This window comes from Mastigoproctus giganteus, chromosome 7, assembly GCF_048544385.1.
Source record: "Mastigoproctus giganteus isolate SK-2022 chromosome 7, ASM4854438v1, whole genome shotgun sequence".
Taxonomy (NCBI): Eukaryota; Metazoa; Arthropoda; class Arachnida; order Uropygi; family Thelyphonidae; genus Mastigoproctus; species Mastigoproctus giganteus.
Window position 1 is genome coordinate 46,947,049 of NC_143581.1, and position 22,193 is coordinate 46,969,241.

The window sequence follows — 22,193 nt, forward strand, 5'->3', positions numbered from 1 at the left end:
TAGAAATAGTGTTGGTCCTTAAGTTTTGCACACCAGTGTATATACCATCTAACAAATGCATTTTCGAACGCTTCTGCAAAATTCACAAGTGATGTAGTTTTTTTTTTTTTTTTGTTTGCCACTGTATTTAAGCTATCAACTTCCACAACGACAAATGGAAGTTTGTGTTGTTATAATGAAGTGAGGAATGTCGGAAAACCGAATATCGATGATTGATAAATTTTCAAGTGTCTTTATAATTAAATGTCATTAAATGAACTCTCTTCAAGCGTTACGCGAGATATACATTTATTTCTTGACGTCTGGAGAGCTTGTAACCTGGTAACCATAAGAATCTGAATACAAGCATACATTATAATTTATATGCATTTGAAAATATTTGTGTAACAATATGTACAAATCATAGAAAAGTTAAAAGTGCCATTCTTTTCAAATATTGTGAGTGTACCAATAAAATTGCACATCTGGTGAGTATGAACTTGGTACACCCAGGGTCCTGAGCTGGATATCATCATTATTCTCTTTCTTGGTGACTCCTTTCTACTTCTGAGTCTCTCTCAAGGTAACTCGGATTTTTTTTTTTTTTTTTTGGCTGGTGCAGCATAAGCCTTAGGCTTACTTGCACCATTTGGCTGATAATAATAATATTAGTACCAGAGGCGAACCTACAAATTCTTTCTCCCCCCTGCTTTCCTATGCTTTTTAATAGCCATGCTGAACAAAATGTCGGACTTCTGACCATTGAGCCGACTGTGGTTCAAGCCTGCTTGACTGCTAAATACGATTAATGATTGTATTCATGATGTATTGCAAGTTTCTCTGACTTGGTGGTCGTGCCAGAGTATAAAGAACATCCTAGCCTCACGTTGTTGAACATAGCGGTATAGTAATTTAGCCACTGACGAGTGCCAAAGTTATTTCAGCTCTTTCTAAGATATGAAAGATTCCAAAATTATACAAGAAACATCAAAAAATCAACATAAGCACACTTTTATTACATAGTGTAATTAAAGCGGTTTTCTTATATAGGCCCTATTCGGAATAATGAAATTTTTCTGTATATAATACTGTATATTTAAATAGTTATATATTTTAATGATTAATGTTTTGATTATTGCTTTTTTTTTTTTTTTTTTTGGTTCATGCGGAACCAGTACGTTGGATTGGAATATATAGAGGTACAATAGTATAGCGTCACTTCGACGCGTACGTTTGTGGGTGTGCCAGTTGCAGCACACAGTATGATGATATGACCGTTTAATTTTATTACGATATATTTAGTAATATAATTATAAGTCAAATTATGACTTAAATTGAACTTTGAACCGTGTCCCCCCTTGTGATGCTTGAAGTGTTTATAAAGCATCTATATTTGTCACCTAGTCTTCCATGTTCCTGATAGCGTGACCTGCGTTTAGGCTTGATAATGTGCCATAACCAAGGTTAAAATTGCCTTTATGCCATCCTCTAGTTTTATAGGGAATGTAGAGTGAAACATCTTTTTCTTTTATATTCTTAGTCATGTAGTATACTGTGTTCGTGCTTCTCAGCTGGAAAAATCCATAGTTCTGTGAAAAAATAAGTGCCTATCATTTGTTCGGAGAAATGCTAGAGAGGAAATGCTTGCGCGCTCTTGCGGCGGACCTTCAGAAAGTTGTACGGCAAATTCCAAGGTCCATAAAGTCTTGGATACCTTTAGCGAGTCAGACAGATTTCTGTACGCAAGGTGGTTGCAGAACCTACAGTATGTCTACTATGGAGAAAAAATTGATAACGTTACAAAACATGAATCCTCATCTCAAAGAAATGGAGTATGCAGTACGTGGACCACTTGTAATACGTGCTACAGAAATTGAGAGGGAACTTCAGGAAGTAAGTGCCTACATATCTCTATAATATATGAGAGTAATATGGGGTTTAGTTGTTGGCATCTAAAATGCTATGCTGATAATGTCCGCATTTAACTTGCTATTGTGCTTCTTTGAACAGAAACAATTAATATAAAAGTATACTTTTAAATCCACATATGGGTTATATATTATTTGACAACAGGATATAATAGATATAATCTTGCAGCGACAACAACATCTCGCAGCTTGTTTTTCTTACAAATGAAAATCTGATATGTAGGAATTGTAAATATACCAGCTTTCACGAATAGATCTGTTTTGTGTATATCAAAAAAAAAAAAAAAAACTAATATATTTATGAATTTGTCAGTAATACAAAACTAAACAGAACTTTTTTTTTTTAAGCGAATTATCTTTTTTCAGGAAAAATTAAATATATTTTGCTCATCACCATAACATAAATTTATCATAAAAAAGCACATTATTATTATTATTATTATTAGCCATATTGGTGCAAGGAAGCCTGAGGCTTTTGCTGCACCAGCCAAAAAAAAAAAAAAATTCTGAGTTACCCCTGAGAGAGAGTCAGAAATAGAAGGGAATCACCAAGAAAGTGAAGAATGATGATATCCAGCTCAGGACCCTGGGTGTGCCAAGCCCATACTCACCAGATGTGAGCCCCATCGTTATTCATCTAAAATGAATAGTGAACAGAGCCAGCTGTTCTAAATAATAAATTGATATATTTGTGGTTTCATCAACATCAGTTTCATAATTATTATGTATGGATAATAAAGTCTGGTATTTCTTTCTGAGTTTAGGCTGGTCCTCTATTTATATAATTCATAGTTTTATCCTTTAGGGTACAATGTACAAACTGCTTTACCAGTTTTTCATTAAATGAATGTTTTATTGTTTAAACATTATATATAATACAAGGTCCAGGGTATATTATATATAATACAAACATTATATATAATACAAGGCTTATGACCACCAAATACGGAGGATGCGGAAAGGTCAGGGAATGACCACCGCATATCCCCTGAGCAATACGGCCTTAGTTGCTAATGCTCCTAAAAACCAAATAACAAACAAACAAACATAATACAAGGTATATAATGTTTATATATAGAAATAAAAAGGAATTTACCTTTCATGCACTATTTGCCACTACTAATACTAAAGTAGAAAATAATATAAAGAATAAAGTAGATGGATGTTCAATAGTAATATTCTGTGAGAGATGTTTGCTGATGTAAATTAAGTTTTGAAATATATGTTGTTACCTTAAAACAAAATGTGTTATTTAACAGTTAATGATGCTTTCTTGAGCAAATGGTAGGAAACAAAAAAAAAAAAAAAAAAAACCTCGCAGACTGATTATTTTTCACTTTTTGTGTTGCATTTTACTTCAGAGTATAGCAATTTGTTATGTATAATGCCTCTTCCATCTGAACACAAAAATGTTCTGAAGAAAGAAGATCATATTATCTTATAGAATGTTGATTTAAATTATGAATAACTAGCTTCTACAATATGCTTTATGATTGTCACGATGAACCTTTTATGTATGGCGGAAATGAATATATACTTTTCCAATGAGGAAAATATCTTTTATTAATTTTTTTGGATATGTTAAAGCCAGCTAATGCATTATTTTATCTAAAATAAATAGTGAACAAAGTCAGCTATTCTAAATAATAAATTGATAATTTTCTGGTTTCATCTATATCACTTTATCATTGTCTGGATAATAAAGTTTGATTACAAGTATTTTTTATTTATAATACAATATTCATAATGAATATGGCCGCCTCCGTAGCCAGGTGGGAGGAGCAGCAGTGTGTAGCACACGCTTCTTGATTAGACCGGGGTTCGAGCCCGTCACCACCAAATACAGAGGATGCGGAAAGGTCAGGAAATGACCACCGCATATCCCGGAGCAATATGGCCTTAGTTGCTAATGCTCCTAAAAACCAAATAACAATAACAATCATAATGAATATTGTATACTAAATAATATTTTTAGTATTAGTAGTGGCAAATGATGCAAGAAAGCAATCTTATACAGCATCAGCCAAAAAAAAAAAAAAATCCATTTCACCTATCCTTTTGCTCTAATAGTTTGTCTGGTTCTTTCTTGATTTTATTCAAACTATCAACCTCCTGGTGGCTAAAGATAATCTTCCACACATATTCTGTAACCATCCTTCCTCAGCTTGAAATTGTCCCCTCTTGTGCATAATCTGAGCAAGAGGAAGAATCCCATCAGCATTGAATTTGCTCAAGCCATTTAAACCCTTAAACACCTCAATCGGACAATCAAATCACCTCGCAGGTGCCTAGTGTCCGGACACTGCAATTTGCAGAACCGAAGCCTTTTTTGATAAGAGCATTCATTTGCACTTCTCACCAGTCTCATTGCCCTTATACAGGGTGTTTCGGTTAAACGTTTCAGAACTTCTAAGAGGGGTAGGGTACATCCTGACAACTCGAAATCATATAGCAATGTGGGGTCGGAAATGCTTTCCTGAAGCGGTGTTGTACACAGAAGCACCATAAAGAAAAGAGACCGTAAGTGAGAAATCGTTTTAATAATACATGAAAAGAAGCAAAAGGTACAGGATTAAAGTAAGTGTTCGAAGTTTCTTCCACGGGCTACAATGCACGCCCCACATCTCCGACGCATGGACATCCGAACATTCTGGAATACTCCAGGCGAATTTCGAATTTCTTCGGCAGCTACTGCGATTCTTGCAACCAGCTCCTCAGCATTGTCAACAGGGGTGTCATAAACTAGCGATTTCATATGACCCCAGAAATAAAAATCAAGACATAATAGGTCGGGTGACCGAGCAGGCCAACGCACGGGACCACCACGTCCGATCCACTGTTGACCAAATGTGACATCCAGGTAGTTACGAACATCTCTGCTATAATGGGCAGGGGCTCCATCGTGTTGGAACCACATTGTCTGTTGCGTCGATGCAGAAATCTGTTCATCTCTCAAAAGTTGTGGCAATACTTGCTGCAGAAAGATCAAGTAGATAGGTCCGGTTAGATGACACGGTAACAGGTAAGGTCCGATGAGGTGATCTCCCATAATACCGGCCCATTCATTGACCGAAAATCGAATCTGTGCTGCACGACATCGCACGACGACTTCTGTGTACAATACCGCTTCAGGAAAGCATTTCTGACCCCACATTGCTATATGATTTCGAGTTGTCAGGATGTACCCTACCCCTCTTAGAAGTTCTGAAACGTTTAAATGAAACACCCTGTATATACTCATTCCAGTAGCTCTACATCCTTCCTAAAATGAGGCCTCTAGATCTGCATGCAGTACTTAAGATGTGGCCTGACCATTACTTTATACAATACTTTTGTTCGTTAGTTACCACTACCCCTTCTTGGGAAGGAAAGGACTGATCTATAAATCACACAAATTAGCATTAGTAGAGGCATACGATGCAAGAAAGCAAGCTTATGTAGCATCAGCCAAAAAAAAAAAATCTCCCATTTCACCCCTCCATTCGTTCCAAATCCTGTCTAGCTTAGCCTAAATAAATTTAAGGCTATCAACTTCCACAACAAAAGATGGAAGTGTGTTCCACCAATCAACTACCTGCTGGCTAAAGGCAAATTTCCACACATCTATTCTACAACTGTCTTTCCTCAATTTGAATCTGTGCCCCCTCAGGTTCTTAATCTGAGCAAGAGGAAGAATCCCATCAGCATTCAGCTTGCTCAACCCATTGAAGGCCTTATACACCTCAATCATATCACCTCGCAGGTGGTAGATGGCTTTCATCAACCGGTGAAATACCACCACTTTGCTTATTGGAGGCTTGAAGTGGTGAAACCCATGTTTAGTCTCTAGAGCAAAGTTTCCGGCATCCCCCTGCCCCCATACTTCTCCTTCAACCCTAACCCAAGCACGGTACTAAGTACTATAGGTTCTAATACCTCTCGTGTTTTGGGGTTCACATAAAAAAAAAAAAAAAAAAAGTTGCCTACTCTCCAGGCGCTGCAATTTGCAGAACTTAAGCCTTTCTTGGTAAGAGCACCCCTTGTTTCCTTCACCAACCTTGTTGACCTTCTTTGTACTCATTCTAGCAACTCTACATCCTTCCTAAAATGAGGCCTCCAGACCTGTACACAGTACTTTAGGTGTGGCCTGACCATTGCATTGTATAGGGTGGCCACTGAAAGACTAAAGGGTTTGAAAAAGTCATAACTTGTTCATTTTCAATCTTTTTTATTTTCTTTTTTTTATAGATTATAGCGCATTCCTTGGAGATTAAAATGTGGCCACTGAAAGACTGACCACCCTTTCAAAATCTTCTGAAGCGATGTTCTGGCGATGCCTAGTTGAGCAGAGCGACGACGGGTAGAGGCAGATGGATCCTCAAGGACACTCTGCTGTACAGCTTCCACCGCTGCGTCAGTGCGCACAGGACCTCTTCCCGGAAGATCGCTGACTGATCCAGTTCTTTCAAACCAGGCGATTAGGTTCCGAATCATGTTATCACTAGGAGGACTTTAAAATGTTGCCGGTATTTTCTCTGAGTTTCAATAATTGATCTTTCACTAGAATAGAAAAACCCAACGAGTTTTACTCGTTGCTGGACATCATACATAGACATTTTAATCTCCAAGGGATGCTCTATAACCTGTAAAAAAAGAAAATAAAAAAGATTAAGAATGAACAAGTTATGACTTTTTCAAACCCTTCAGTCTTTCAGTGGCCACCCTGTATAACGGGATAATCACCTCCCTGCTATAAAATTCCTATATATCATTGACAAGACTCCATGACCTGCCCTGGCAGCTCCTCTGCACTCAGGAACTTCATATTTGACTGCCCAGTTACCTCCAGGTCTTTTTCACTTTCCACTTCCCTGAGTGTAGTACCACACATTTGGTATGTTTCTCTTCGGTTATTGCTACCCATATGCAGTGCGTTGCATTTGTCAATGTTAAACTTCAGTTGTCACTTTTCAGCCCATTTGATCAACTTATCTAGATCCAGTTGGAGTAGCATACTGTCATTAAAAACCTTTGTATCATCTGCAAACTTGGACATTAAACCTGATATACCTTCATCAATATCATTAATAAATATACAAAACAACAATGGGCCCAACACCGAACCCTGCAGAACTCCGCTAATAACATTTGTCCACGAAGAGCAGTGTCCATTGATTACCACTCTCTGTCGTCTCCCACTCAACCATCCCTTTATCCATTGTAGCAACTTACCCTTAATGCCATACCTCTACAATTTGTACAGCAGTCTTCCACATGCAACAGTATCTAAAGCTTTCCTGAAATCCAAGTATATGACATCAAAATTATTTTTGGCATTCAGTTCCTTTGTGACCACATCATAGTATCCAATCAAATTGATCAGACAATACCTCCCTTTAAGAAACCCATGCTGTGTCTTAACTATTACTGCAGTCTTGTCTAGATGATCCTGTAATGCTTCTTTAACCAGTGATTCGATTATTTTACCCAGAACACAAGTTAAACTAACAGGTCTATAGTTACATGTGTCGCCTTTTGTGAACCCCTTTGTGAATTGGTGATACATTTGCACACCTCCAGTCCACGGGGACCTCTCCTGAGTACAAGGAAGCTCTCATAATTATGGCTAAGGGTTTGCTTACTTCCTTTGCTGCCTCCTTTAATATAACTGGATAGATCCCATCCACCCCAGGTGCCTTCCTTATGTTTAACTTCAACAATTTCTCCTCCACTTTGCTCTCAGTTATTACAAAATCACTTAGCTCCCTGTTAGAGTTTGATAAACGTCTGGCACTCCCTTCATTGAATAACTCATGTGTGAATGTAGATGCAAAATACTCATTTAGTTTATTAGCTACCTGAGCAGGATCATCAGTAGTCAACTCATCTATGTTGAGTGGTCCAATCTGATTCATCCCTTTCATTCTAGAGTTTACATAAGTAAAGAACTCTTTGATGTTTCCTTTGCCAAGGATTTCTTGTAATCTGCATTTGGGTGCTTAACCTTCTTTGTGACTTGATTACAGACTAGTTTATATCTGCCATAGGCTTTTGTGTCACCTGATATTTTATATGCATCCCATACATTTTTCTTCTCTGCCACTAACCTCATTAGTTCATCTGACATCCATTTAGGCCTAAACCTTGAACAGTATTTCTTAGTTGGAGTGAGAAGCCTAGTAATCTCCAAAATTAAGTCCCTGAAGGCGTTACCAACATTGAATTCTAAGTTCCCACTTAGAATTCAATATTGGTAACGTCATCAGTTGAGCCCACTGTACAGAATTTAAAAACTGTCTGAGACCCCTGTATTCATCTTTTATGAAAGCAAAAGCCCTTCCCTTTAGCCTTGATGATAGTTAACATCTTTAAGTAATTCACACATCAGTACATTGTGATCACTGTCACCCAATGGTTCCTTTATCTGCAAATTCTTAATGCATGAATAATTACTGCTGATGATCAGATCAAGAGTATTACTCCCTCTGGTTGCCTCTTTAAGGCAACCAATCTCTGGTTTCCATGTGAAGATTAATATGGCATCGTCAGTATGCTTCTTCCCTGATCCCTGAAAACTGTCTGAAAGGCACCAGCAAGTACGGCCATGACTGGGCAGTAGCAGTTTGGGACCCAAGTACACGATTAGTTTTTGTTATATAGAGTTTTATTTTTTTATTCATTGTACTATTTTTCTTTCGAAAGGTCAAATTTTTTTTTTTTTCCCAACAACGTCGTTACTCTGTAGAGAAAGGTTTGGAAATTTGATTAGCAACACTGATACTCTCCAGTTGATGTGAAGAAAATGGCAGTGTACAGTATTGTGCAAAAAAAGTGTCTATTATTAAAGAATACTACAGGAGTGGCAATTCAGTTGATTCTGCTCAATGAAAGACATGCTTGATAGACCAACAAGCATGCATGGTACTAGTACTAATATAATACTTTAAGGTAATATAACGTTAGTACAGCCGGTTCTGCTCCAACACGATTGATATATTAGGGAACAATGCGACTATAACACGATTTTCACTTTGGCTCAAGTGCGTTTTGTGTGCAAGTAACACCAGGTGAATGTAAAACCTAGCACCAAGCTGAATGTTTACGAAGCTTAAAAAATGTCAAACGTCAACTGTGTGAGAGCTATATTTTCCATTTATTGTAACTGTATTGGTCATAGACACTATTGTCATTCGCTGTATTCACAAGATTTTTTGTTCAAACAGAAATTTCTTGAGATGGGATAGTGTGAGCAGAGGAGCACATTTATTTCTGGAGGTCACTCCCATAAAACAATAAAAACAATTTGCAGTTCCGGGTTTATTGGACTTTTCTGTTAGTGCAGTCTAATTATAAACAGGTAGTAAACTCAACCTTACTGCATTTGCAATAATAGCGATAGCTGGAATTCTGTGGGTTTTCCCATTATGGTGAGATGTGTTTCCTCTTCCTCTTCAATCATATAAAAAACATAAATAAATTTTTAGAATCTTCTCTTTTGTGTGTGCAGTGTTTGTCGTTATTGATTGCTTATTTTTTTTACTGTTTTAAATTTTACAATAAAAAAAAAAAAGAAAGTCTGTGAACAGAAATATCAATTAGTGTATATATATATATATATTACACTAATAATTAAGCTATGTATGTAAACGTACTTAGTCTCTGACCAACACAACTAAATGGGAAATATAGCTCTTGCACATTTGAAGTTTAATGTGTTTAAATGTGAGCTCAATGTATGAGGTGATACGGTTTCTGCCTTTAAAGGTTTCTGCCTTTAAAGGCAGAAACACACCTCATACGTAGTGTGTTTCTGCCTTTAAAGGCAGAAACACTACGTATTCTTACCTCAGTTTATCCGCTTGTGTTATACTACAAGTGTGTGTCTTGGACTGATCTCCTGCATTTCTTAACGTTTTTTTATAAAAAGTATATTCGTACAGCATCCCAGACATGGGTAAGCTTCCTGGTTCCAAGAAGCCAAGCAGTGAGTGCAGAAGGAAAGCATTAAGTATAGAAGAGAAACTTGAAATAATAAAATGTTTTGAAAGAAATCGGAGAACATGTGATATCTCTAGGGCCACGGCTTAAGTGAATCCACATTACGCACCATCAGAGACAATGCCCCGAAAATAAAAGCTATGTGTATAGCTGGAACAACTTCAAGTGTCGCAAAGTCAATTAGAACAAGACCTAAAGAAATGGAAAGGCTAATAAGTATATGAATTGAAGACCAGACCAAAAAAAAAAAAATTGGGAGCAAGCTTTCTCACAGTGAAAGAGAAAGCACTAACTATATATGAAGACCTTAAAAAGAAATCGCCAAATTCTGCAGAAGTTGCTCCTTTTAATGCTAGTAGTGGCTGGTTTAGTGGCTTCAAACCCGCTACTGTTTTCACAACCGCTACTATTTTCACAATGTTAAGCTGTCTGGTGCAGCTGCATTGTGGTACAGAAAATAATAATTGAAGAAGGCGGCTACACATTGGATAAGATTTTTAACCTGGATGAAACAGGCCTCTATTGGAAACGTATGCCTTCAAGGACCTACATCTCTAAGGCAGAAAGAAGCACATGCCTCAGGATTTAAAGCTGCAAAAGATCACTTAACTGTGATGTTTGCCGTCAACGTCAGCGGAGACTTGAAGTTAAAACCAGTAGTGGTTTATCACTCTGCCAATCTGCGAGCTTTAAAAGAAATTGCAAAATCCAGCCTTGGTGTTCACTATAGGTCTAGCAAGAAAGGTTGGATGACTGGGCAAATATTCACTGATATTTTAGTTGAAGCTTACCATGACGCTTTCAAGAATTATTGCAAGAAGAAGAACTTAAGATTTTTAATTCTTGATAACACACTAAGCCATTCTCAGATGGTGGCTGAACTCTCCGAATATCAAATTCATCTTTTTACCTCTGAACACAACCTCTCTACTACAGCCCCTTGACGGTGTGATAGCAGCATTTAAGGCTTACTATTTAAGGTGAACATTCAAGATGTTAATTGCTGCTACTGAAGGTGACAAGGCACAAACTGTTATAGAATTTTGGAAGAGATTTAACATCAAAGTTGCCATTGATATGATTGTAGAAACCTGGAATGATGTTACAAAAGACTGCTTGAATCGTGTGTGACTGAAACTTATCCCTCATTTAATTCACAATTTTGAAGGCTTTGAACCTTCAGAGCAATTAAAACAAATCAAAGCAGGTTGTGTAGCTCTTGCAAAAGAAGTTGGTTTCGTGGAAGTAGAAAATGAGGATGTAGAAGAGCTTCTAGAGTCTTACAGTGAGGATGAAAACGAAGTCCAGCAGGCTGCTCCATGAGAACTTAAAACAGCAGAGTTATCAGCTGCTTTAAGTAGAATCAAAAAGCACTTTCAGTGGATTGAAGATAATGATTGTAATGCTGAACATAGTAGGATACTGCTTGGTGACATTCGGACCCATTTGGAACCATACAGGCAGCTCCTGTATGAAAGGAGGAGGCAGGAAAAGCAACAAAAGTTAGATAGCTATTTTAAATCAGTGCAGAAGAAAGAAAATCAGGACAGTGAATCACACCCTTCCACATCAGGTATAACAACATTTCGTCCTAAGAATGATAACCCTCCTACATTTTCGCTATAACTCACCAGCTACACCCACTTCAAACAAGCAAGCTTCATATCTTGTCAAGGTAAAGTGCTATATTTACTCTAATATTTATTTATTTATTTATTAGAAATTTAAGATGTTTAAACCCTTGTTAGTAATTTTATTGGGTTTCTATCTTTTTTTTAGTGTTATGCTTACCAGACTGAAAATTTTTTTGAGTGCTCTGTCCCAATTTTTCCCATAAGCCCTGGTTTTTAATGTGCAAAATATCATAACGTGGAGATTTTTAGGAACACATGTAACATGTTATAGCAGAACTGACTGTGCCTACTAATACTAGGTGGTAAATGACTCATCAGCCAGTGCAATACCACCACTTTGCTTATTGGAGGCTTGAAGTGGTGAAACCCAAGTTTAGTCTCCAGAGCAAAGTTTCTGGCATCCCATCCCCATCTCCTCCAACTCATGCATGGTACTAAGTACTATACGTTTCGATATCTTTCATGTTTGGGGTTTTCATTAAAAAAAAAAAAAAAAAATCCCCAAATGGTGTTGAGATTAGTTTTGAGAGAAAGGATGGTGTTTTAGACAAAAGGAAAGCTCATGCAGGCCAACTGTCATTAAGAATGCCAGTGAAGATTGATGCATCTTGGGAAATCTTGCTGTTAAAGCCCAAGGGAGAGTTTGCTTAAATTTTCACAACAGATGAGGATTTCTTATAGCACAACAAGAAAGATTTATCAGATTGTCTGCATATTCTTACAAAACTCAGTTCAGCCAGTCATTAACAAAAAATGTGAAAGAATGGCATGTTTTCAGTTTGCCATGGAATTCAGCATATTTTTAGAGTGTGAACTTAACATTATAAACAGTTTAGTTTTGTGACAAAATGCAGTTTCATTTAGATGGGTATGTCAATTAGGAAAATGCATGATTTTTGGCTCTGGAGAATCCACATGTTATTATTCACAATTCATTACGTGCACAAGGGGTTACTGGTGTGCACTCCTTGAATTTGGAAATTTTGGGCATCTTTTTCAATAGAAACATCACATCATTAGGAACAATTTTGTGCCCTTTTTTTTTTTTTTTGTAAGGCTATGGCATTTATTTGTATGACAACTGGTTTTAGCAGGAGATGGTGCAAGGCCCTGTATTGTCAGAGTTGACTAATCATCACCACCCTGAGGTGTATGCCAAAGGACTGGCATGGCCACCAATGTCACTTGATTTAAATCTGTGTGATTTTTATCTCTGAGGTAATCTGAAAGACAGTGTTTTAGAAAAATTCAAAAACCATTCCTAAGGTAAAGAAAGTTATTGAAATTTTTTTTTTTTTTGTGTGTTGGAGGAAATGTTAAAGCATGTTCTTCACACTTTGACTGCAACATGTTACTGATAAACATGGAGGACACATTGAACATATTGCAGCATGATTTCCCAACACTGCTAAGTTAAGTATTGTTCAAGTGCTGATTTCTGTTTTCAAACAATATTTTATATTTTTCACTTGAAATAAAATGGTGTGATAATAAAATATCACCCTGTAACTATGATATAACAACTTCACAAATGTTTAGGAGGTGGGGACCTCTGGGTGCTTTGCTTCTGTGGCACCATCTTTTGCATAAGCCTTGAGTAATTACATTCATATTAGTGGAAAGGTAACAAAAAGCAATCGGTTTAACAGCACAATTAGAAGTGTTAAAATGATTTAATGCAGATAAAAGTGAGATTGCCACAGATCGACCACTTAAATACCCCAAAATTCAGTGATCATGATTTGTGTGAATGGACAAAATTAAAGAAAGTATCCTTATTATGGCTATCAAGCGCTGCCAGAATTATGAAAAGAAAACCAAGTTATGATGATTTATGTAAATCCATATGCTTAACAGCCTCTTTATTTTATTAATAATAAAATAGAGAGGCTGTTAAGCATATGGTTAAATAATAAAGTTTATTATTAATAAAATAGAGAGACTGTTAACAGCCTCTATTTTATTAATAGAGAAGCTATTAAGTATGTGGATTCATATAAAAGGATTGAGGATGAAGATGACTTTATTGCAGGATTAGTTAAAAGAGGGGCTAAAGAAAACTTGGACTACAAAATCCTAGAGTTTCTCTTTCTATATATTGCAAATGGATATCTGGTTAACCTGAGGACCAAGTATTTAGTTATGGTTTTTATGGCCTAATGCCATTTTGCAATTACAGCAGCTTTTATATCCCTACAAGTTGAATGCCTGAAAGAACATTGAAAACAGACTGACAGTACATAAAATTATGAACAATAGTATCTGCAAAGAATTGCATTCTTGTGCACTTCTCTGAAAAGGATTTCAGTTGAAAAATATCTAAATATTTATTTGTTTAATTTGCCATGCTTTCTAGTAACACAGTTCTGTCATAAATACGGAACTACCTCTAAGCACTGCTTCCATCATAGGAAATATTTTGCACACCTTTAAATAAGGTATTTCAAAATTTCCTTAATATATTGATATATGTATTTTATAGTTTGTTGGAACTTGAATGGTAATGGTGAAGAACTCTGAGTGGACTGCCAAACAAAAGTTATGGTTTAAGCAAGTTTGCACACTTATCCTTTGTAAATCAAAGGATAAGTGTGCAAATTAGGCTAAAATTATGCACATAGTAACTCTAGAAATACATGTGTATTGCTCTCGTAAATATTGGTAACCATGCGCATTTGTATCTCAGTACCTGTTCATGGTGCATTGGTATAGGGACACTGAGTAATTCGCAGAAGTGGAGAGTTGACACCTGATGGAAGCAGGCCAAATATAAGCAGAAGTAGCAAGGATCATGGTCTACTCAGATGCGATATTCCAATTGTTGAGACATGAGAACTATCCTGAAGACTGTATGAGTATGAAGTCAGCCAAGAATTGCACATATAATCAGAAAATCAATATTTGTCTCTGACTCCAGACAGCATATGGAGATGATAACACAGTATCTCCTTTGAACTGTCTTACAAGTTTGCAACCATCTCAGAATAGAATACTCTTCCTTTTTACTTTGTCACAGATGATCCTGTGCCGGTTGGTATCATGGATGTATCAGTTTAATCCAAAAGCAGAGGCTCACTTGTGATGCTCATAGATGAGTTAATTCTGTGTTCCAATGCACTCTGTTCTCTCAAAAATATGCAGGAATGTACAGTGCATGTATACTCCTGCACATCTCTGACAGAGGAACCGATTACTGTCAGATTTTTTGACTTAGCAATGATCCTAAGTCAGATTATAATAGCTCCCCAGTTTTTTTTTTTCTATATGATGCATTTCTCCCAGAGTGCACATCTGATGGTGGACTTTCTTCAGAGTGAGAATATTTCCCAAGTGGAGTGACCCTTAAAGTCTCTAGCCTAGACTTGAATCTCAATGGGGAGGTAACTTTTGAGTATCAGCCAGCCCACCAAAACCTTATGAGTTATGAACTGCTGTCCTGGAAGAGTAGAATTCAGTACCACCTAACACATAAGTTCTGAAATTCAGTGGAATTTCAGAACTTGTTATTAGCATGAGATCATTGTGAGTGTTGCCTCACTGTAAATGGTAGTCATATTCACAGTTGAGGTTTGTAGTCTTTCTGAATACTCATTTTTGAGTTCATATGAATTACATTTATATATGATACTGTTGTATCGTAACATAAAGTACTTCCATACTAAAGTTCATTGATTTCTACCAATTATTTTGCAAACCCATTGGTGTGAAATAAGAGAAAAAATAAAAATTAACAAGGGCAGATTGAAAAATGCAAAACCATACCTGTTATTCAGTCAGAAGTATCATTAGTGTAAGAATTTTTCTTTTTCAAAATAGTCCTTGATAATCTACAAAATATTTACAGTGCCTGATAACATTTTATAGATATACTGCAGGCCTTTTTTTTTTTTTACAATTGTGTTTTTAGTACTGTGGCCGAAGCATTTTTTTTCCTTCTGTACTGCCTGTGAATTTTGACTCCTTATTGATGTTTTTTTTGAGTTTGAAATAGCCTAAAACAGAGAGCGAGATCTTTGTGAGATGGGGTATTCCATCATTGATTAATAGGACATTTTGTGCCACTGGGCAGTATACCTTGTATTATCCTGCAGAAGGAACCATTATTATTTCTTCTTCTTGACAAGGTGCTGTAAAATTATTTTTAGTCAACATTTTTGTTTTTTGGGGGGTCAGGGAGGGTGTAGATTGGGAAGCTTTATATACCCACTTAGGAATGATTACTCTATCACACTACACAGTTGAAAAATCGATCATAACTGTAGCAGTGGGGTGTTGCGATTATGGTGTATTTTTAAATTTGTCCTTATCACTTTAGAAGAATTCTATGTTCAGAAAAAACTTTCTAGAAAATATAAATATATGTTTTAAAAAACTTTTTCAGGGTGCCAAAAGGCCATTTACAGAAGTGATTAAAGCAAATATTGGTGATTGCCATGCAATGGGACAAAAACCACTGACATTTATTCGACAGGTAAGTGGGATTTATGTGGATAAATGGTTTGTGGAAGCTTAAAATAATAATACTGTACTACCATCTACAATATGAAAAAATAGAGGATGCTTGTTGGCTGAACTCTTTCCTGTATATCATAATTATCAGGAAATGCATACAGCTGAAGTTTTTTTCCAAAGAACAGGAGTTTCAGGTAAATAAAAAAAAAAAAAAAATAATAATAATAAAGTTAGGCAATGGATTCAAATTTATCAATTTAATAAGGTCAGGGATTCAAATATATCTTTTTAATGAGTTACATACACACTATGCAGTAGTGATGAACCTTTTACTGAAATTCATTTCAAAATAAAATGCAACTTTATAAAGACATTATTCACTTGGTAATACAATAATATAACTAGAACCCCTACTGATATCTCCTCCCAATGATTTTTTTGTTAAGTTATGGAACTCCACTTTCCCTTCAGTGTCAGTTGTTTATCATCATTGCATTATGATTTATGTATAGCTAAGCTACTGAATACATGCTTGAAAAAGAAAATTATAACATGAAAAGAAAAACTGAAGTACTGTATGATTTTTTTATAATCCAAGTTCAATAATTCTGTTTGATTTTTTTTTTTTCAAAAAATTCAATAATCTGGTATCTGAGTGAGCAAGTCAGCAACATTATCCCTAGAAGTCTGACAACCAAGAGACTGCCAGGTTATCTAGTTCCCCCTCCTCTTTGAATGATTCTGCAGGATAGAGATTTCACTGAGCTATAATTCATACAATACTCTATAAAATAAACACATATTACCTACAATGTTTAAGGTATACAATTACATTTATGGCATGCCCGAAGTTTGTTAGAAGGTCATGAGATCCTTTACTATTTGTGAGCAAGTTTAATGACTGATTGATAATTAGCAATAGAGAACTGAAAAGAGTTTTTTTTGTCTCTGTTTCTTAGCATTAGGCTGACACAAGACACTTCTTGAATGTGAATTGTTGTTGAAGTTAGGAGTTGCTTGTCCTTTCATGTTTTTGTGGCCAGCAGTATTTAAACTTCAGTACACCAGCAGTATTAAATGATCTTATCACAAACAGCAGAACAAACTTTACCTTCAGAATGGACTGCTTTGGTATTGCGCTACTGTCAATCAGATGGCATCCACAAAAGTTTAACCCTCATTTATTTAACCCAGTCTGTCACATGGGTTTGATTTGACCCTGCACAACTAATAGCATTTTGTGCTTCATCTGATCCATCCACAGAGCTGAAACTGCTAATACCTATCGTTGAAAATTTCTTGGAATTGTCCACAGAAAATTTTGGATATGTCTAACTATCACACAATTAGGGAAAATTTTGTGAATAAGTTAAACCCAATTATACAGAGTGATTCACTACCAGTGCGACAAACTTTCAGGAGGTGTAGGGGGCACAAAGACGAATTGGAATCACGTAGCATTGCAGGGTCCGAAATGCCTTCATCATGCGGTAGAGGACGTTGAACGGGAGGTCGCGTGAACAGCGATCCTGCTGGAAGTCAGCATTTGCGAACCGTTTCTGTTGAAGAAACCAAGTAGCAAAAGTCCTCCGGAGTGGATAATCCGCAGGCTCCAATGATTGGACACGTTGCAGATGGTATGAACTCATTTGGTTTGTTGACAGTATCCTCCATACAGTGGATTGGGAAATACTCAATCGTTGGCCTATCGCTCGAGTACTTGGATTGCCTTCTGCAAGATGTAGGACATTCTCCTCATTGTCTGGCGTCTTCGTCGTTCGCTCTTGACTCGTGGTACCTCTCGTGAAACAACCAGTCTCACATAACCTTCTGTGCACGCCTGTGCGGGAAACGTTCCTGGTACAAACGCAGAGCGGCGCGCCCGTTACAGTCCACAGCTCCATACGCGAGGTGCATGTCAGCCAGTTCAACATTTGAATACTTGTCCATCGTACTGCCTCGGGAACCAGTTCGCAAATGCTGACTTCCAGCGGGATCGCTGTTCACACGACCTCCCATTCAATGTCCTCTACCGCATGATGAAGGCATTTCGGACCCTCCAATGCTATGTGATTCCGATTCATCTTTGTGCCCCCTACACCTCCTGCAAGTTTGTCGCACTGGTAGTGAATCACCCTGTATACACATGATGATTGGCATATGTCATGAAGGGATATTGATAGTAATTTTACTTTACATCTGCTCGCTCTCCTCCAATCGGTAATACTCTCTGGCTTCGTGACATTGATGGATCATCTGGAATCAAACTTTGTGTGCTTCAAGTTTCATGCAGTGAGTACTCCTGTTACTCTCTTGCTCTGCTTGAATCAAAGCATAGTTTAGAAGGGCATTGTTTTTAAATTTGCATTCACTCTCCAACAACAGATGTAAAATGAGTTTTTAATTTTCAAAAATTAATTAAAAATATATATTTTAATATAGAACATGGATTTTTGACAGTTGTGCTCAGAGAAGATTGAAATTATAGATGGTATCAAAAAAATGAATAAATTTTAATTATTTTTTGCTGATTCAAATTTTTATTGCATAGAGGAATTTTGAATTTTTGTGCACCTGCTACTGGGCAAAGAGAGACCATTAATATCTTGTGAGAGACTAATAGATTCCTGCTGTAGGGAACAATGGAATCTTGTTGTAGACAGTCAAAGAGAGCAAATGTGAAGTTGGCTCTGGCAGCTTAACTGAAGGGGATAATATCAAATATCTGATAGACAAAATTTTTGTTTAAATTTAATTTCTCTAATTTTTAAATCTTATTACAGTATATAGATTATTTTATGGTTAATTTTGTTAAATTAATCAAATTAATTTTGTGAATTTAATTAATTTTTGTAAAGTATTTCTGCTAAGTTAAATTCTTTATTACTGTGATAACTTAATTTTAACTTGGCTAGTGGATAAAGTTTTGGTAACAGTTTAATTTGTGTAATACTACTATAATGGGAGTTTATTGTATATATAATCATGAATTATTATTATTTTCTTATTATATTAATCACAGCAGAAAAGTGAAATATTATGCTATTTTTCAAGTGATTTTAAAATCCAGGAGGAAATTAAGTACATTACAAAAATGTTGACTGCATTTTATGATGTGAAGTAAATGTTACTATTTCTTTATTTTATTAAGTCACAGAAGATTATGAGATGTGTTATTTCAATTTTTATTAAAAATCCAAGCAGCGAATGCTGCTTATTGTGCTCTCTTTGAGGACAGAAATTAATTGATAACAATAACTGTTGAACCAAGAATGCAGATGTGCAGTGCTGTTTATTGATGTATCAAAATAAACAAACAAAAATAAAATGGAAAAATGTGTGCTTAAAATGGTGGAAATGGACAAAAAGAAAAAGATACTTTAATTTGCTTGTCCACTGCTTCTGTGGGCAAGTTGTCAATAAACATTAAACTGTCACAATGTTTCTGGAAATCATCAACAGCATTTGATGATAAAACAGTCAGATTGGTAGGAGTACAAATACAGTACTTCCTTCCACAGTGTAATGACACTGATGACAATATAAACTGTATGAAGCAACAGCAATAACTGCACATACAACCTGTTGGTGTTCAAAAATATATAAGGATGTTACATAATCACTTCCATTGTGTGCATAAACCATGATAAGGCAAAAAAAGTACCAACATAAACTGAAGCACCGATTATAATAAACTTTTTTTTAGTGTATGTCTGATCAGGACTTCATAAAGGCGATAACGTTATCAACAATCACTATAAGCGGTGTTCACTCTGTTACAAAATGTTGAGTGAATATTACATTTAATATAGTTGGAGAGGGATTTTACATGGTGGTGGTTTTCCATGGAATCTGGCACCTCCGTAGCCAGGTGGGAAGGAGCAGCAGTGCATAGCACACGCTTCTTGATTAGACCGGGGTTTGAGCCTGTCACCACCAAATACGGAGGATGCAGGAAGGTCAGGGAATGGCTACCGCATGTTCCCGGAGCAATATGGCCTTAGTTGCTAATGCTCCTAAAACAAAAAAAACAAAACAAACAAACCATGGAATCTAGACTTCTATAATGACCACTCTTATACTACGCGAATATTAAGATAGTTTATTTAGCTGTTAACTAAATTACTATCTTAACTTTCACGTGGTATAAGAGTGGTCATTATAGAAATTTAGATTCCATGAATATTACATTGTAAGGCATACACAATGATGTGAAAATTATTATTTTTATGTATTATTAGTTAATTAATTGGTAACAAGATAATTAATATCTAATTAGCTAATCTTAATCACAAAAAAATGCAATTAAGACATAAAAATTGAATGCTACTTAAATGCCCTGAGTACATACGTAACTTATTGTTGACATTATTTGTTCTATTGAATAAAAAAAAATAGGTATATGGATTATTGGTGATATATATATATATACACACACACACACACACACACATACAGGGTTATTCAAAATGAAGTCTGGGGTTTGTGTACAGGAATTGTTTGAAACCCCGGACTTAATTTTGAATAACCCTGTATATATAAGAACCCTATCATGCTTCTAAAACATTAATTTGATTAAACAAAACAGGATTTGTCTTTTTGAAAATTAGGAAATGTGGTGTGCATTTTTATCAAAGGAATCACCAAATTTGTTGTAGGTTTTGACTCTCTGTACATGTCCGTCATTGATGAAAGATAACCGTTTTCCACCAGATGTGAAGGAACGTGCACAAGCTATTTTATCAGGATGTGGTGGCCACAGTGTAGGTATGTATGTGGGCTTATTTTAGTAAAGTAATAAAATTATCTCAGTGATACAGTTTGATTGCAGGGGATTAAATAACCTGATGCCTTGTGCTAAGTGATTTTTAATTAGTTTGTTATTTGTTATTGTTATTTTGTTTTTTAGGAGCATTAGCAACTAAGGCCATATTGCTCCGGGGATATGCGGCGGTCATTCCCTAACCTTTCCTCATCCTCCTTATTTGGTAGTCACAGGCTCGAACCCTGGTCTAATCAAGAAGCGTGTGCTACGCACTGCTGCTCCTGCCCACCTGACTACGGAGTCTCCCCCTTTTAATTAGTAAATACTTTGAAAAGATACCTGTCACTGTTTTATCATAGATACTAAAGAACTTTGTATGTGCTGATGTTGATTTAGTAAAATATAAGGCATAATAGAAGAGGCCTCTGTAGCCAAGTGGTCAGGGGCAGGAGTGCAGTAGACTGGGGTTCAAGCCCCGACTGCTAAATATGGTTAATCTGCCAATCTGCACTGGACCAGCATGGCAGGTTATGGTCCATTTCCTTCAACATGAATTGTTGGGGAGGCTTCCATCCTGCAGTGGATTTATAAATGGCTGCAGTTTACCTTTTACATAAGGCATAATGAAAGTGATATATGTCAAAGTTATTTCCTTCATTCAACTTGTTAGTGACACTAATAATGGTTTTACAAAACTGTTGTATTCCTCAAGGGAACACCATTTCTATCTAGATGACCCTGTACTGCCTTTAATCATTGCATGGATGCAATGATTAATATTGCATCCATTTCTTACAACCTCAATCAGATGTACTGCTTTATGGTTACTCACTTTGTTCTTAGAACCACCTTTATGGATTAGTGATTCATTTGTACCCTCTCAAAATGAAGGGAATCATCTCTTAGTCTGATGAGTCTCTTCTGTTACTTTACTCAGAATTACTGGGTATATGCAGTCTGCCTCAGGACCCTTACCTGCCTTATCATGAAAATAAAAATTTCCATCATGCAATAAACAAACAAATGCTAGGTATACTTTGTGAACAGACCTGGGGTAGGCAGTTTAATCCCTTTGAAATTATGTCATGAGGCAATGTGCTTAACCCAACAATTTTTCCATCCTTGGTAGCACACCTGGAAAATTGATTTCGAAATCACTGAAAACTGAGCCGTTGTATTACTCTTTATTATTTGTATATCATTTTATCATGAAGGCTTCTTGGAACTCTTAATTCTTTCTCAGAGGTCACACTTGAAACAAGATTTTACCACTTATTATTATTAGCCATTTGGTGCAAGGAAGCCTGAGGCTTATGCTGCACCAACCAAAAAAAAATTTCTAAGTTATCGAGAGAGAGAGAGAGAGAGAGAGAGAGAGAGAGAGAGAGAGAGAGAGAGAGAGAGAGAGAGAGAGAGAGAGAGAGAATACCTAAGAAAGAGGAGAATGATGATATCCAG

At 36.3% G+C, this 22,193-nt stretch overlaps 1 protein-coding gene across 1 annotated transcript in view; it reads left to right on the top strand.

Moving 5' to 3' along the window:
* Window positions 1-1,341: 1,341 nt before the first annotated feature.
* LOC150082876 (alanine aminotransferase 1) overlaps window positions 1,342-22,193 on the top strand; it is a 101,285-nt gene continuing 80,433 nt past the window's right edge. Inside the window, exons 1-3 of the mRNA XM_090376887.1 lie at window positions 1,342-1,872; window positions 15,900-15,989; window positions 20,629-20,737. Coding sequence (XP_090233013.1) covers window positions 1,606-1,872; window positions 15,900-15,989; window positions 20,629-20,737 — 466 coding nt within the window. The 5' untranslated portion in view covers window positions 1,342-1,605. The remainder of the gene's footprint in view (window positions 1,873-15,899; window positions 15,990-20,628; window positions 20,738-22,193) is intronic.